General features: G+C 32.9%; 1 protein-coding gene across 4 annotated transcripts in view; it reads right to left on the bottom strand.

The window, feature by feature from the left end:
- LOC129800913 (transcription factor AP-2-epsilon) overlaps positions 1–18,579 on the bottom strand; it is a 137,963-nt gene that overhangs the window by 38,444 nt on the left and 80,940 nt on the right. Inside the window, exon 1 of one of the 4 annotated variants that reach the window (XM_055845651.1) lies at positions 7,783–8,631. The exons of the other annotated variants lie outside the window; for them this stretch is intronic. Coding sequence (XP_055701626.1) covers positions 7,783–8,235 — 453 coding nt within the window. The 5' untranslated portion in view covers positions 8,236–8,631. Of the gene's footprint in view, positions 1–7,782; positions 8,632–18,579 lie in introns of those variants that run through there. 4 annotated transcript variants of the gene reach the window in all.

Below are 18,579 nucleotides of genomic sequence, written 5' to 3'. Positions count from 1 at the left end.
ATTTAGTCGTCCTAAAAATTGAATATAATTAAATACTTTAATCAACTTCCAAATACAAAAAAAATAAATAATAAAGTACGTAGTGTAAATTTTTTTTTTAAATAATGCAAGTTAAACAATTTTTACAAATCAATTATAATAGCGAAGTACTAAAATTTGAAATTAATAACACAACACAATTAGTCTGCCTTGTCTAAAGATCAATTACGCTTTCTTATTTATAAGTATCTCAGTGATCTTTTGCTGAAATACTTTCTATAATCGTTGTAGGTTTCTCTAAGAAAGTTATTTCTATATATTTAATTAGTACAGTTTTTTTTTTTAAATTTAGTACTTAAGAGTTTAAGTACTTAATAGTGTGTACTAATTATTTGTTAATTGATTGAGTACTAAATTGTGAATATGAATACAAACTTAGGGTGTCAGTTTAGAAGTTTAAACCCATTCCTTTGATAAATTTAAGTAATATTTTTGTATTTTGTTTAGCGTTTTTAGTACTTTAATTTTAAAAGACAACTTCAGTGAAATTTTAGTACTCCTTTACACAAATTTATCTAAGAATGAAACACCGGTTAGCGTAACTTTTATTTGAAATGTTCTCCATTTTGCACACTTACACACCTCATGTGGTTTTAATTCTTTCTCTTTTTTATACCAATTGTGAAGATTTCTGACGCCTTATTTAAAGGAAAAAAACTGCAGGGTTTAACTTCTGTGTATGAGAGAAAAGTTGACCTACATAGAAGGCACATCATTCCAAAAGACCTTTTTGCTCTTTTGTCCAAAATATGCGAATAAATTGACATGAAGAATGTTCTGTAACACCATCCAGCACAACATCGTTCACCCTCTTCTTCTTATCGGCCAAATCGAATCATCATGAAGTTCAATAAATGAAGTCATGAATGCTAACAAGTGTTTCCGGTAACTTTTTCTGCAAGCTCACCGAATCATTTCTTCCATCTCCATCGTATTAAACACGCCGCACAGTAAGAAAAAGATATGATTGTGGGTGGAGTGGGTAAATCAATTATTATTTACTATGGCATTCTTCGGCGATATCACCAATTGGTATCTCTTTGGTGGAGAGACCTGCACCCAATGGACCACAAGATCGACGTACAGGTGAAGAGACATTGATACGAAGAGGCAATTATGCGAAGAAATCTCACCAGACACGCTCGCCGAAGTCATCAACGGCGTGTGAGGGATTAACAAGATAAACAATGAGGAAAAAACAACCACGAAATTCTCTTTGCCGCATTGAGAAATTTTCCATCCTCTCGAAGAATGTCGACAATGAAGTGACTTGGAGATTTTGCGATTATCATTTGAATAAATTGGAATTATTTCATGGAAAAAAAATAGCAAGTACAATTGCACAATATCATGTGGCCTTTATTCCCTATTTCGATGGCCACTAAATTGCTGTGATATTCAAGCATGAAAAAAAGTGACGAAGAGAAATGATGCTGAAGAAAGCCAATTAGTCAAAATATTCTTTTGCAACACCTGAGAGCAATGGGAGTTTTTGTTCCTCGTTTTGTGGAATGGCTCAATAACGGAGTGCCGAAAACAATTTAATTGTGTGTTTTAATAAGTGTTTAGTTTTTAGTACAAGAGCTCATAAAATTAATTTCCACTTAAACAGGTCATGCCTTTATTTAAAAAGAAAGTTTTTGATTTTTTTTTTTAATTTTTAATTAGAAAGGAGTTCAATTGGAATTTAAACTTTTGATATTAATATATTTTGAAAATTCCAAAACTTTTAGTACAAGGGTCTTTGTTTTAAGTCTACTGAAATTTTAATACGAAAATAATAGATTGAGTAATGAAAAGTTTGTGAAATAGTTTTGAGAAATTTGATAAGTATTTGAAAACCAATTTTTTCATAATTAAGATTAGAGCAATTACATACATTTCTTGTACTAAATTGTGCAGTTTTTGGTTATGTCAAAAGTTATCTACTAAATCTACTGATCTACTAAATCTACCGATTTTTACTAAGTAGACGACTCTAGATCAAGCTATAATATTGCAAACTACAAAAATTCAAGACACATAACACAGTTTCAGAGATATATAACCAATTTGTATCTATTGAATATTATATTAAACATCAACCAGATGATTTTCAATAATTTATTTTTACGTTGTTAATTCTGAAAACCCGGAAAGAATTTTTATTTACTTTAGTACTATAACGATCAAGGATAAATCGCCTAATATGTAGAAGCAGAAATACTTGTTGATGAGCTTTTTCCGCATCGAGGAATGAATTAATGCACAGAAAGTTTGACATCGTGTCGATTTTAATAAAATATTCCTACATATTCTCTTTTGATTTGAATATTAGGTGATAATATCTATTCTGAAATAGTTACACTTTACAAATATGATTTTAAAATGGTTTAATGTAAGGCATTTACATAAATTCATTGTCCATTAAGATGCTTGTTTGATTGATAGCGGTATCCCGCAACATCTTCATAGATTTTTTAAAATTTATTTTCAAAAATAAATCTTCAAATAATATTGGAGAATCTTATTTCACAATTATGAACATTCATGACCATGTCACATATAAGTTTAATATTAAGATTAATACTTTCTGAACAGCGAGAATAGCAATAAAAGATAGCAATTGTTGTATCTTGCCCCTCTCGCGCATTTTTCCACTACGTGCAAAATTTGCAGCGATACAATCGCTCGAAAACTGACCGAATCACAGTTGTCACGCATGAAAATTTGCTCGAATTGCCTGTAATACGATTCCGAAAACAATTAAACTTCTTGGAATATAACGAACATTAATATCTTACTCATCGTATTACTCTACTAGAGTGTACTCTTTCTAACACACGTATTTTTTCATTTGAAGTTTTGCATACTATACACCTCTCTTTCCGTCTTTTCACTCTTAGTATTAATCTTGTGACATCACACGGTCAGTATTTCAAAAATATCTTGAAAGCGAGAACTTATTTTAGTATCGTTTCAGACAACATTAAATTGATATAAAAAATGTATGCAAAGTATTCTCGAATTTAACGAATTTAAGAAATATTTGAACTTTGATGTTATTAATCGTATTTGTTTTGTCTTTCACCAATTAATAGCCCCTCTACTCAGGTTTCAAAGTCTAAGGCCTGACTTGATCGATGTAATTTCAAATAAAATTGATAAATAAACTTAAGTTAATAAAATAGATAAAAAGAAAATAAATATTTATAGAAAACTTCCCCTTAGTCTAGGAAGATCTACTGTATCTATCGTTTTGATAAGAAATGTTGAGAAATATTTTAATTGCCCTTAAGAACGATTTGTTTAAGATGATCAAAAAGCATTCTTTAATAAACTTTATTACTGCGTGAACTCCACAGAGAGAGTCGTATATGTATATAATCCTTCAATTTTGAGATATACATTTCGATTCCTTATTGCCCTCAAGAGGTATTATTTTTGTAAAATTTTGGAAATCTGTTGTTTAGAGTTTGCAACATCATGCTGTTTGTGCATCCGTCCGTTCACCTGTCTGGCTGCTATCACACCTAGAGCCCAAACGGTTAGAAATATAGATTTGCGATCTTCGGGGGACCCACAGGGGTATTAGGACCATTAACATGCTCCTTAATTTTCTCTCGACCTTACAAAGTCATGATTTTTGAGAATGCTTAAAGACGCGCCATGCATTTTTTTCATTCTTTGATACGTTTTGGAAATTACCTAGACGAACATTTCATTCTAAACGAAAATACCGTTTAATAATTCCTAAGAACGGTTTCTCAAGGTCAAAAAGGATAAAGAGAACGTAATACTCAATCGAATGAACTTATGTTTGGGCTCGTTGGTCTTAGAATTTCTGAGAAGTCTGAACCGATTCCAATCGGTTACGAACCAATTATGAACTGATAAATCTATTCGATTACTCCTAAGCCTTAGCACTTGAGTCAGCACTTTTGAGATACACTGTCGAAGTCACGATTTCGAGCATTTCGCAAAGTATGGGTCACTTTACCTTGGATTTTGAAACTCTTTATGCTGGGAAGCTGTTCATGAATTAGAAAATTATTAAAACTTGTCTGTCATGGTAATTAACCTATTGGTTGATAATTTGAGGCTTGGAAGTAACACTATAAAACATAAAATTACTGGGCTTTTTTGATGATATTATTTCTTCTTTTGACACAGTTGTTCAAAAGATCATTAAATTTTTTTTCTGTTCATCTTCAAGCAATTATAATTATTTACTAGAGATTATAGTGTTTACTAAAGATACTCCCATTATAAAATATAATTTAAATTGCGCTGCCGCTGCAATTGCCATTGATAGTCTCTCAAACTGCATGCATGTTCAGTTAAATAAGAAATGGAGTACATCTTTCGCGATATTGCTTTCATAATTGGACTCTCTGGTATTAATATCCGATTTCTCAGTCAATATCAGAGTCATTATAATGTTGATATTTTTCTATTACTCCTGCACAATCACCGCAGTATATCTCTTGCACTTTGTGCATCTTTCAGTTCAGTGGGACTTACCTAAAACATAATTTACATCATTTGACGCCAAGTCCTTAGTTTCTACATCTTATTGAGGTATTGAGGTATCAATAACGTGCATCCCATTTCACATGGTGAATATTTTATGAATTCTATGTAAGGGGGCATCGTGCTGGAAATTGTCGCCCTGAGGATAGAGCGTGTTAGACAAATTCAATAAAAGTCCCTCTTAATTAGTGTTGTGCAGACTTTTGGGTGAGGTGAAAGAATATAAAAAAGGAGATTGCAGAACCCCTGGAAAGTGTGCATTTGTATTGAATGTTGTACAGAATGTGTCTTTTTTGTCGTACAAATGCCGCGCGTTGTAACGGAACTTTAATACTTTTCAGAGAGACTGCCGGAGGCCAAGAGCCACCATATGTGTTGTCTCGAGAGACTAGAAGTGATCTCGGCTCTGATTCTTGGCCGGAGTCTGACTCGCCGCCGGGGAGTCATTCATCGAGAGTCGCGCGTGAACTGGCCAGCCAACTTGTCGGGAGCTCAGATTTCGAGTGGGATGGGTGTCACAGTGGTCTCTTCAGCATGCCCCATGAGAATGCCAGAAGGGTGATCCGGGGGGCAATGGGCAGGAAAGAGAAATTGATGGATTAATGCAAATAGGAGCAGTTGGGAACATAAAGAATCCGGCAGAGAGAATCAATTGTATAATTTGTGGACAAGTTTTTCCTTCTTACAATTTATGTTCACCATTTATTCACCTTTTTCGTCAACGCTGAGTCTGGTCTTTTGGCATGTTATACTGAAGAGCTCCATTGATTCAATAAGTAATGATGTTTTTTTGGATATAGAAATGATTTTCTTTCTCGAACTTGAGAGACAGATCAATGTATACACGTGTTTCATATAGGGAAAGTTGAGGCAGTATCAGGCAACAGAAGTTTTTTTTCTCATATGCGAAATGATTAGCAACTATATTCAAGCTAACTAAGTCAAACATAATTCATTCATTACTCTAAAATATTATAAATATAATTTTGATAGTTATGCATGCCTTAACTGCCCCATGTATCCCTAATTGATAACAGGGGCATAACTAAAATGCTTGAGTTGGACGAAATAGTTTTAAGCTTTCTTCTTTTCGTTCAGAAAATTGAAATAATTAAGAATAGTAATAGAAATGTGAAAGAAATTTAAAACTGTCGTACAAAAATTAAATTATGTTTAGGGGAAGTATGGTACCTTTGAAAGTGGGGCACCTTTAAAATTGAGATTTTTCACATATTTTTAAATAAAATTGAGCCTTATCGTGATAATAATTTAGCTGCATAAACAGATTGTGAAGCTAAATCACGATAAGACTCAATTATATTTAAAAATAAGTCAAAGGTGCCCCACTTCCCCCTATATTTGTATTGTCGAAAATTCGAATACGAAAAATTATCGCTTAATTTCATTGAAAAATTAATATATAATTCATTGTTTTAAGTTTGATTTATGATTAGGTTCTGGGATATTAAAGTTTTGATAAAAGTGACGTTACTACCGGTCTACAGACCAATACAGTGAGAGTTATTGTATGATTATTTTTATGATGACCCCTACAAACCGATTTTTCTAGACACGCTCTCTTATACACCCCCGTCTCCTTCTAAAATAATTTATTTTGAATACTTTGAGAACGGCTCCCCCAATTTCTTTTTTTTCAAAATGTTTTACAAGTATTTCAAATGAATATTTGGCCTTAAGTATGGCCCAATATATTCTTAATGTAAAATTCTTAAATGAAATAGATTGTATTTACTGTGAGGGTCCAGATCCCAGACCTCAGTTAATCAGTTAGGCAACTCTTAATATTACTATTAGGGTTGTGAAATCCTGAAAAATACTACATTGGTTCCAATAACGAATAGATACCGTAAGCGACAGAATTTTAATATATTATTTTTTTTTTTAGTTTTTCTTATGAAAAAAAATAACATTATTACAAAGAAAAGCAGAATTTGAAAAGTTGCAAGTAAAGTTTGTGTTTGAGTAATGCAAACAGTAAGTATGCTTCTGGCATTCTTAGAAAAGTTTAGACATCATTACTAATGAAAATTAGTTGATCGGGTGATTATTATCAAATCTATTTAAAATAGTTCTTATAATCTTAAAATATTTTACTCATAAAAAATTTATTAGTATTGAGAACATAAGGCAATATTTACATGGATAAGATACGGCAATTATTTCATAATCATTTCATAAAATTATATTCGCTTGTGTTAATTAAATAAAATCGATATCTCAACTAATATTGGTCACTAATTCCTTTTAGTTCTCACAACTAATGCAAATAAATGGGCCTATATTTTCATATAGTTCTGATAACTTTTTCAATAGTGGTTTTTTACTCATATGTTGAAGATTTTTCGAGCTATATAATAACCACAACTAATATGATATAGTTATTACAGTCAATAAGATGGGTAACAACCCTATTTATTTAGTTATTGGAACTAATATGTTGTAGTACCCGTTACTACTCTAATTTAGTTATGATAACTAAATGAAAAAGGTACTGTAACTAATATTGGTCAACTATTTCATTTAGTTACCCATGCTAAATATTCCATACCTGTATATGAGGTAGTTGGGACTAAATTTTTCTAAGAGTGGGGATGGTATTCAAATGTTATGATATTCGATGTAACTTTCGATTCCTCAAAATATTTTATTCTTATCATAATGATCTGATTTGAAGAAAAACCTTGGGAAGCTTTAGATGTATTCAGTTCAGCCAATCAGAGAATGAGGTATCACTAAAATATTTTACGAGACTAAAAATTTAATTGAAAATGGACCTTACTTAATATATGTTTTTCTTGAAAAAGAACTTTCTGTGTGTATTGAAAAAAATGCCTAAAAATTACTTCAAAATTGATTTCTCTTCTGAATTTCACCAAAAAATGTTTGGTGAGTAAGTCAGTGGCAAAACGTGAATTTGATTATAGGCTATAAAGGAAAATATTCACGAATGTATGTCTTGAAAAGAACCATCAAGAATCCCTCTTAATTGGGCATCTCCTCATACAACAAATCGATTTAATTGTCCTCATCGACCCAGAGCCCATTCTACGTGACTCGGGCGCAATAATTTTCACTAAAATATCTTCATGTTCTTCTCCACCTCTTGCGGTTGGGCACATAAAACTTCCTCACTTGGACAGAATCAATTAAATTCCCCGCGGTTTTACATCACCTCAGTGATTGCTGGTAAAAGAATCTTGAGAGACTCACATTGTCATCTTCGGAGGACTGGGAATGGGCGGGATTGGCCTCCATAATCTCGATCTCACTGAAGGTATGATCGTCACTTGGGGGTGTCTTGAGGTCTCCTGAATTGTTATTGTCATCCCCGTCGAGTTTGTCCAGAGGATTACTCTTAAGGATCTCCATATTGTGCTTTAATAGGTGATTGAGAGAGCTCGGACGAAGATCAGATATGGCAACTGTATCCTCCATCTCATCATTATTGTTGTTGTGCTGATTCTTAAAGAATCCCAGGGTGGATTTGAGGAAGTTTTGCTTAATTTCGCATTCATTCTCCCTGGATTTTGAGAGGATGTCCTGGCTGAGCTTCAAGGCATCCTCAAGAGTGTTACTCGTGGTGGCTTGGAGGATATTCATTGTGGCACTTTTAGCACAAAAATCGGGATTAAATCGCCGCTTCTTGTTCGATGGCACTTCCATGTGAGGTAGAAATTTTTTTTAGGTCATTAATCACATCAATCACGTGGTTGGGGTACACATTGTCCTCTCCCCTCAAAATTCCTCTTCCGCTGAACAAGTCCACACATTACCTCCCATTTATCATGTCTTATCACCTCGCTCAATACGGAAAGAGTCACATTTCTTCTCTCACTTTTCCACCAACACTTCAAATAGATCAGAAAGTTTATGAGAGGTGGACACCTAGGGTCAGCAAAAAAAAACGGTCTTTTTTTTGTACGAAGAGACAATAAAAGTTCACAGAGAGCACCAAAATATTGTTTCTTCAGGTGAGATTCGGATGGTGCGCCTGGACAGTGTTGTCGATGCGTACGATTTGAGTATCACATGTACACTGGTGGAGTCCCCACTAAATGGCCCCGAGCCAAATAGAATTTATCTCACAATACTCACAAGATCGTCGAGACTCAACAGAGCTGAACTCCATGGTATCCATTTGGAAAAATACATTTTGATTTGAATTTCTACGATTATACGCATTCGCATACGACGGAATATAGTTAATCTTTATCACTCAGGGTGTCCTATAAAGATTCTAAATTTAAAGGTGTTGAAAAATTTAGGCATATGGCTCAACTTCTTTAATTTCTTATCAAGTAATGGATTAGGGGAAATGTACCGCTTATCAAACCGCACAGAAAAGATCGTTTAACACGACAAAAGACTATACAGCCTGAGAAAAAGCATTTCCGCCGTTTAGCTTTGGAGGCTGGTCATCAACGCTGAGACGGCGGCGGACGCTTCGTATGGAGGGGCTAATGTAAAGACACATATTGGTAATACAATACAATACAATACAATAAAAATAAATTTTAATTCATGTTTACATATTAAGGACAAATGATCCTTTAGATTTAGATTTTGAAGAACCGCAAATATTGTTTGTAAATTGGAATTGAATAATGGTGCCAGTACACAGATCAGGAAGATTTCAAGAAATCAATATTCACATTTCTTTTTTTTTTAACATTTTGCATTTCTTTATTCCATTTTTTTCTTCTTTCGAGCATTATAAAAAATAATTCAATTTTACAGGAAAAACTTTTGTTTTCTTAAAATATTCTTGATATAAAATGTGTGCATGATCTACAATCTGTGGATTTCTAGTAACGTTAATCGATGAATTTTATTTTAAAAGGTATAAAAGAATAAGAAACTCAAAAAATGTATTGTTGTGACATTAAGATGCAAAATTGTATGTACATAACCAACAGAGTCTTGCCGGTAACGAATTCAAAATTCTAACAGATTTGAATTTTGATTCAGACAGCTTGAAATTAATGTTCATTGAATTGAACAAGCCAATTTCATTGAGTGAGTCTGATTTGAAATTTACTAAGTATGAAAGGTGTCCGTAAGTGCCGTGAGCAGGTAGCATAGCATTTAACAATGCTACTGTGTGTAAGTATATTCGTTTTAAGATTGTGGAATATTTCTGCCTCTTGTTCTTTTTTATTTAACGATATAAATATTGCCAATAGAATAACTGACGAAGAATATGTATAATGCAATTGGGAGATGACCTCTTTCCGGATGCGTCAGGGATGTTGATCCTTTCAGAGAACAAACAACAATGTTTTTTCGCCAGAGCTTTCGGCACGACAGTGTGCCTTCTTCAGTGGTCAAAACCGTGATTCTTTCTCTTTAAAATTTGCTCTCCTACATTCATCTACCGAGGGACAACAGGGACTGAAAAATAGTTGATCTGTGTTGAATGTGCAAGTTCAAAGTGCTCCTAAAGAAAATCCTAAAATTTCCCTGTTATTCCTCAGTTTAAGTAGATGGGTGTAGGAGAACAAATTTTAGAGACAAAGAGTAACGGTTTTGATCAGTGAAGAAGGCGCAGTGTCGTGCCGAAAGCTTTGGCGAAAGAACATTGTTGTTTGGGCTCTGAAAGGATCAGCATTCCCGACGCACCCGGAGTGAGGTCGTCTCTCTATTGCAATCAACGAAAGGGAAATCCGGAAGTCGTCGGGAAGAGACAATCACTCAGGGAAACACATCAACCATCTCCAGAGCTTTCGGCTTGGTCTCCAAGCCTTCATCAGTGGTCAAGTCTTGAAATTTTTCTCTGAGATTCGTTCCGGGTTTTGTTCAGGATTACAACAGGGCATGAGAGGAACGGGGGCACTATTCTTGCACTGTCTTTTACATTTTTTTTTGTAATATTTGGCACAATTTTCGGATTTTCTTTTTCGTCTTGGGTCTTGCTGGGAATTTCTCTTTGTTAGCATTCTTTGTTTGAGTCTTGACCACTGATAAAAGCTTGGAGACCGAGCCGAAAGCTCTGGAGATAGTTGATGTGTTTCCCTGAGTGATTGTCTCTTCCCGACGACTCCCGAATTTCCTCATTGTTGATTATATCTCAAAATTCAAAATTAAAGTAAAGCGAATGGTTTTATCCATTTAAAGCAGTATTATCAATTTTTGATTGATTCTGTACTGTACATGTGCTCAGATAAAAATAAAATGTTGTCAGAATTAAAACAAATTTGATAATAGGGCTGGCACACCTTTTCAATTTAGCAAAATTAAATCGATTGGAATTTTTCTTTCTAACCGTTTAATACTGAAACCAGATATAATTATCTCTTTCGGTTAAATAAAAATTGAAACTTCAGTTTCATTTTCAATTTTAATTTTCATTTTACTTAAAGAGACAACTATATCTGATTTTAATTTGAAGGAGTAAGAGGATAAATCTTAATCGATCGAATTTGACTAAATTGAAAAGGTGTACCAGGTTTAAAAAATTAACTTTTAATTTAATTACCAAATTTATTTTTTTGTTTACAAATTTTAATTTTCATTACTTATTTGTTTTTGCTTTTTTCTATCACATTTCTAATCACTTACAGACTTTTTAATCCAAATTTTCTTCTACTTCATAAAAAATAGAAATTCTTTTTCTAAATTTAATCCATAACCATTCCAACCCTGGTGTCCACATTTACAGACGTAAAAGCAAACGGCGAGTAATTCTGCGGTTTATTATTGTTGTAAAAGACCTGTTGCTCTCGGGAGAGTTATGTCTGTATGCACATAGTTGTTTCACATATATTGAATGATTCTTATCTTATGTGGTGCCTTCTTTCTCCACTTCATTGGCTCTCACTTCCACCAACAGGTCCTATGCCCAATGCTCCGGAGACACTCTATTTTCTCAATGAAGTGTCCAAACGAGAGAAGGTGATCGCGCGCGCTCACACGAAAAGGAAGGTTCGTCGTCTACAGCATTGATGTCTTTCGTTCCAATTTCACATCAATTGCACTTTTCATATATATAATTGCAATAATTTATTGATTCAGCTATTGTGGAGCATTTCAAAGCAAATTCTCGCCATTTCTCCGCAATATCCCAATGAGATTTGCTGTGTGACATGGGCTTGGGGTGAAAAATCCAAGAGAATATTTCAATATACAGCATAAATCATAATTAAGGCAAGAGTCACTCTCTTGACACAAGAGAATGATTAATAATGTGACACACAAATCACTTATCATTCCTCTCCATGCTCTTGGTGTCTTGTGCGTGAGAGTTATAACATGCAAAATGTGAATGTTTCAAATTGATGCGAACATCTTTGTTCGTTGCTGATTCAAATTGTCCGAGTATTTTTACCACTAAACCATTAGGTACAATTAATTGCCCAGTTTTTATTAGGTATCCAATTTAATTTTGGGGTAATGTGCGTTCATCTTAATTTGACTATCTATAATGCGGGAATTCTTGTGACATTTTTTTTATCTTATTAACTATTCTGCAGGTAACACTGAAAAGACATCAAACTAATTTTTATGGGAGATTTTGAGAGATTTGAGTGCGTCAATTAAATAGTCAAGAGGAATGTGAGATTAGTGACTTTTGCCCATTAAAAACATGCTACTTTAACGATGTCGATGAAAGTTTTACTATTTAGCAATACTCAGGCTCCTGTCCAGCCCTTCAAAAACGAATCATTTCAATTTTATAATCTACTCAAACTGCCACTACTTTTAAATAGTCAACTTTTACGACAATTCCCAACTATGTGCATTTGAAAAATTTGAACCAAAAGGCAGAGTAATAAAAATTCAGGACTATTCTCCTTTGCTCCATATTGATTTAATTGTTAGTAAATTTATTATTAGTAGTAACTTAAAAAAATTGGGATACGAGTCTGAAAATTTCCTACCAGCTTTAAGCTAATGTACCCTATCTGTGTGCATGTTCTCAATAAATGCCATGTGGTAGGTTTGAATAGATAAAAAAGACATTGCGGATTTAAATAAATGGTTGTGCCTGGTAAATGATTTCGGTGTATGTTTTAGGATGAAATGATCTGAATTGCAGAGTTGTTAGTTTGGTTCCACGTTGAGTGTTGTATGTTACTTTTTTCCACCACAAGTGCCGCAGAACTACTTTCTCTTACAGCCAGGTATACTCAAATGTGGAGGAGAGTGAATGAAGAAGTGCATTTGCCTACAACAAAGTCCATTGGAGCAACTTGTTGATTAGCATAATTGCTTTGTAATTGACGATTGAGTATGGGTGAAACTAATGAGTCAAATTATTCAGCAGGAGACCATTATGCAGTGGCAGTAACTTGTCTTCCTCTAGAGCCCATGAATATGAATTGTGTGTGAATTGTCTCATTAATGTCACCCGCGAGATAGTCACCCATAAGTCAATGTCTCACTAGTGAAAATTGCACAACTGTTCCACTGAGTTGGTGTAACAATAAATCTTTAAAATCAACTTTGATGGGACATTTTATCTCTGTAAATATTTTGATTTTCAGCCATCAAACATTATAAATAATAATGTTTCTCTATCTCATTCATCAAATTCTTCAAACACAATATTTATGGATGCTCTTATAGTGAAAATAATAATCAAATTTGGATAAAATTTTAGCATAATTTACATTTAAACAAATAAGGATTATTATGGCTGGTAATTTGTGGTTATAAATATAACTTATGACATTTAAAATAAATTTAGTGATTAAAATATAATTTTACAAACATTTAAAAGGTATTATTTGAATAATTGAGTTTTGTAATATCAGCATTGGGGCACTCTTATGATTATTCAAACTATTTTATATTAAAATAATAAGAGAAATAAGAACTGAAGAGTAATTTTTGTTTTAAAAATTATTTTTCTTGATAATAGAGCAGCGAGGGCCAGTTTTACACGTGTATCACTTTAGTTTATTAATTTTTAAGACAGTAAGACCAATGATAACCACAATACTTGAAACTCAATGATAAGTAACTCGGAGTACATACAAATTCCATTGTGAGTTGAATTTTGGTAGTATGAAATAGTATAGGGGAAACTGGGCCACCATCGAACACGGGGTAGCACCGAATACTGATTTTTTTTAAATTAAATATTAGACGTCAGAGGATAAGATCTGTATTAATTCGTAGACACTAGGTATGTTTGTATACTGAAGAAATGACCGTCCAAGTAGTTTAGAAATAAAATTCAGTGTTCGGTGCTACCCCATTGTTGTGGATTGCAAGCCTGACATAAGCTATCACAAGATTATCTGGACCCTGGATCTATCAATAGCTGATGTCTTTTTAAATTGTTTGAAATTAGAAAATGTAGGAGATGTAGGGTAGAATGGGGTATCTTTAAATTTGAGAATTCATCACTATTTAATATAGAATAAAGAAGAAACCGCGAAAAGATGTTTTTCTTTTTCTTTTTCATACTTTACGCATTTTAAGCAATAAGAAAATCTTGAAATTCAAAATTAGAATATTTTCAAAAGTATCTTTAAAAAAAAAAGAAATCATCAACATCAGTCAAAAATCACTCAAAATATAGTATGTTAAATTGATTAAATTTTATAGTTCTTGTCAGGGAAGACCAAGTAGGAGATTGTGCTTCATTGGTTGATAGAATATATCCTTAGCTACTACATATTAAAATTTCATCGAAATCGGAAATAATAGTATTAAGGTAATCGACAATGAAAATTTAAAAAAAAAGAATTTTCAATTTTAGCAGTCTTATTACAAAGAGCTGATGTTACGAAAAGTTATTACATTGCATTTTATGACACCTTACATTTGCATTATTAGTGATTGAATTCTTATGATAAGAATGGAAACCCATTTTAAGATTCATGAATGTCTTTTAGGCCTTTCATTGGTCAGAGGAGGTAAACTTTCTTTTGTGATTCACAGCTTATGGACAGTTTAGTAATTACTGAAATTGTAGCCCAATTGCCACCAAGCGTGATGGGATTGATATCATCAACTTCAGCATACCTTTGATATTTTAGTCTTACCGAAAATTAAATACTAACAGTTCTCTATCCAGAAACGATTATACAATGGAGTATAAGTCAAAATTGGAAGTACGGATAGATGACCATAAAAAATCAATAATTAGTAGTTTAAAATTAATTATAATTAGGGGATACTGGGGCGCCACCAAACACAGGAAAGCACCAAACACTAATTTTTATTTCTTAACTACTCGGACTATCTCAACCATTTCGTCAATGGACAAGCATCCTTATAGTGCCTATAAATTCCTATAGGTCTTGTCCTTAGAAGTCGAATATCTGATTAAAAAATCGAAGTGTTTGTGCTACCTCGTGTTTGATGGTGCCCCAGTTTCCCCTAAAGAACAAAGTATATTCTCAAGACAGATAAATGGCGTTAAGAGTCACTGAAATTTTGACATAATCCCAAAAATTCACAAATTATGGAGATTAGATTAACCTATTTAATTTTGTTATAATTTTGACATTTCAGCGAGAGTTTTAATGAAATCTAATTTTAGTCATCTCGCTTATTCTCATAGGAAATTTCGAAAAATTTAAATTTTTAATTTTGAAGAATGTGGGGCAGTTTCAGGGATGCATGACTTTAGAAAATACAAAATTTTGGGATATGGAAAATGTATAGTATGTTCTTAAATAGCCAATAATATCGAGAAACTAGCTAGACTTAATTAACTTTTATAATAGTGTATAAACGTGTAGTAAATGTGTCTTAAAGAACCTATACATCTTTAATAACTAAAAAGCTACTTGAAAGGCCTCACTCTTCTCTACAAAAATAAAGTTATTGTTCAAATGTTTGAGCGAAATTTAAAAGTTTTTGATGTTGCCAAATTATGGTTTTAAGTTTTCTTTTAACTCCTTTGGTTTTAATCCAATTCTTGTCCATTAAAGGCTATAGGCTATGCTTCAACTCAAATGAGTATTTTACGATTTTAAAAATATGTTATTTACATATACTTAATTTTATTAAAATAAAATGTGATTGTATTTTAAAGTTTTTGTGTTTTATCGACTAATAGTTTAAATCACATTTTTTATGTTTGAAAGAGTTCTTAGAAACTCTGTATTATCGGGTTAACAGTAACTCAATTGATAAAAGCGTTTGGATTTTTGGATTTTGACCGAAATTCATACCAAATTAGAGCCAACAATTTCCCATTACATAAATTTTTTTTTAATCGAATATCCTAAAACGATATTTTTTATCGCCTTTACGTGAACAGGTTTTTTTTCTATAATATAATTTTGCTTAACATTTAAAACTCTAGTTTTTATAATTACATAATAATGGGTTATGGATACATTAATTATTTTTAATTAATTCAAAAATTAAAAAAAATAGTATATTTATATATTTTTCACGAGCAATAAGATTTATAAAATAAAAATTTTGACTATCACTAGAAAAATTTAAAGGAAGTCAAGGATATTCAGACATACATTAAATTAAAAATTGAAGCTAATACTTATAAATAATCGATAAGGAAATTAAATATTAAAATAAATTTACTTTCTTCTAAATTCGATTTTTTTAAACAAGTTTCAAAGATCCCCATTTTCCCCTAAGTCTTACCATCGAGTCCGGTTCAATTTGACACCGAAAGCGCTGTGTGAGTGCTTAAATCATTATAAATTTCCTTTATCATCGCTCACGAAGCTCGTAATTTTGATCCAAAAAGTGTATACACAAATATTTGTCAACTGGTGCTTCAGTTTCTCCGTGAGATTCTTTAATCCGATTATAAAATCGGAAAAAAAGCTATGATGGTGTTTTTTGCTTGGGCGGCTCCATCGAGAGCCGATGGGAAAGAAAAACTCTTTTGCTGGAGTATTTTTCTGTTTCTTTTTTTTTTCATTCACCTATAATTGGGCGGGAAAAAAAGAAGAAGTTGAAAAAGAAGCTGGGAGAAAATACGCGCACGCGAAAATTATTGCTGTCGCGGTAGCTGAGGGTTTCTTTTTTTATATTGAATCCGAAGTTTTTCGACGGTTTTAGATTTAGATTGAAAGCTAAGCTAAAGCTCTCACACACGAAAGTTCTCGAAGGTGAGCCATGTTGCTGTTTTTTTGGCTTGGGATATTAAAGAGTCAAAAGATGGGACATTGACCTGAATCTGTGGTGAGATCTCTTGTGTTTATAATAAATTTTTATCATTTGACAATCAAGTTTTATGTTGTCCGCGTCCGCTGCTGGCAATTTGGTCCGGGATCGCTCTTGCCGAGGCCCACCGAGAACTACTTGTTCTTTTAGCCCCATGAAGGGCAATCAGATCGATGGAATATTTTCTTCATGACCACGATTTGTCCACCGATGTAATCTCGCGCCCAGCAAATGTGCCTTTTCGATGCGAAAGATGGAAAGAAAGAAGAAATTCTCAGAGTATTTATTCGGTATCACTTGAAGTCGATACTCTTGTGCATCTCTTTTTTTTAGTGCCCCTCAAGATCACCACACGTAAATGGAGACAAAAAGAGAGATAAATCTGACAAATAATTCATCGTAAAAATTCTTTTCTAAATTCCACTCGATCACCCTTTTTTTCCTCCTTGCACAGCGATAGGCCTTGTGATAAAATAATTAAATGGATTTCTTTCTCAATGTGCAAGCAACACCTGAGAGGCACCCATAATCCTGTTGCAATTAACTTGGCGGCAAATGTGACAAATTTACATGATCTCACTCTCAGGTGTGCGGATAACTATATATAGCGGGAGAAAAAAAAGACAACAATAAATGGGCTTTTAAGAGTTCCAAACCAATTAAGCTATTAATGCTCATAGCAGACATTCCATCGTCAAAATTGCTTTAAATGTGTATCAATCTCTTTTATGACTCCTAATCTTCCAAATATATCCATTGAATTTCCTCACAAAATCGCAATAAATCTTTTTGTGATCATAGAAAAAATTGCCATTGACTGATATGTGAAAGAAATAGTAACGCAGTAGTAATAAAATTAAAAAAAGCCAAACTCTACAATTTCATTGATATTTTAGAAGGAAGGTATTGCTTAAATTGCTGTAAATTCGAAAAATATTGCATAGGTAAACTTATCAATCTATTCATAAAATTATAATTTTGCCTAAAGCGTAATAACTTTTGTTTTACAAACGTGTTTTTGACATTTCAGTAAAAGTGAATGAATACTATAGTCATCTCGCTTACTCCCATTAGCAGTTTCGAAAACTTGTTTACAAAATAAAACTTATTGAGCGCTGGGCATTATACCCAGCGCACAATAACTTTTGTTTATAAACATGTTTTCAAAATTTCCTATGACATAGAGCGAGATGACTAGATCTAGATCTCACTCACTCTCATTGAAATGTTAAAAACATGTTTACTAAACAAAAATTATTGTGCGCTGGGAATTAGACATTATCTTTAATGCACATCACAGAATAACATTTTTTGTAAACATATTTTCAAAATTGAATATAAGAATAAGCGAGATGATTAGATCCAGAATATACTCACTGTCACTGAAATATCAAAAATATATTTACAAAACATGAGTTATGTCCAACGCACAATAACTTTTGTTTTGTAAACATGCTTTTGACATTTCAATGAGAGTGAATGAAACAGAGATCTAGTTATCTCGTTTTCTCTCATAGGAAATTTTGAAAACATATTTACCAACAAAAGTTATTGTGCGTTGAGCATTACGTTGGGTGTAAACCTCTTCGAAACGTTATTTCAACACATGCCAAAAATGTTAAATTTCTACAGTAGATTCTACAGTAATTACAGTTGATTCTAAAATGTCTAATGTGAGGTTATGTTAAAAAATCGTGTTGCGCATGATTAAGAACGATATCACTTTGTTATTTCCTGGGGTGGCATGATAACTTATTTTCGATACTATCGACTGTCGATTCTGAAAACTTTAAACGATAGCTGCACTTCCTGTTGCAAACAAAAAGCGACAAGACGCGGAAATGACGTTTCTTCTCGCCATGAGACATCAGAAATTGCTTCGGTCTTTGTTACTTTTTGCTCCATACCTTT

The sequence above is a fragment of the Phlebotomus papatasi genome, chromosome 2 (assembly GCF_024763615.1).
Source record: "Phlebotomus papatasi isolate M1 chromosome 2, Ppap_2.1, whole genome shotgun sequence".
Taxonomy (NCBI): domain Eukaryota; kingdom Metazoa; phylum Arthropoda; class Insecta; order Diptera; family Psychodidae; genus Phlebotomus; species Phlebotomus papatasi.
The sequence above is the reverse complement of the archived record's forward strand: the minus strand, read 5'-3'. Positions and strand labels throughout refer to the sequence as shown.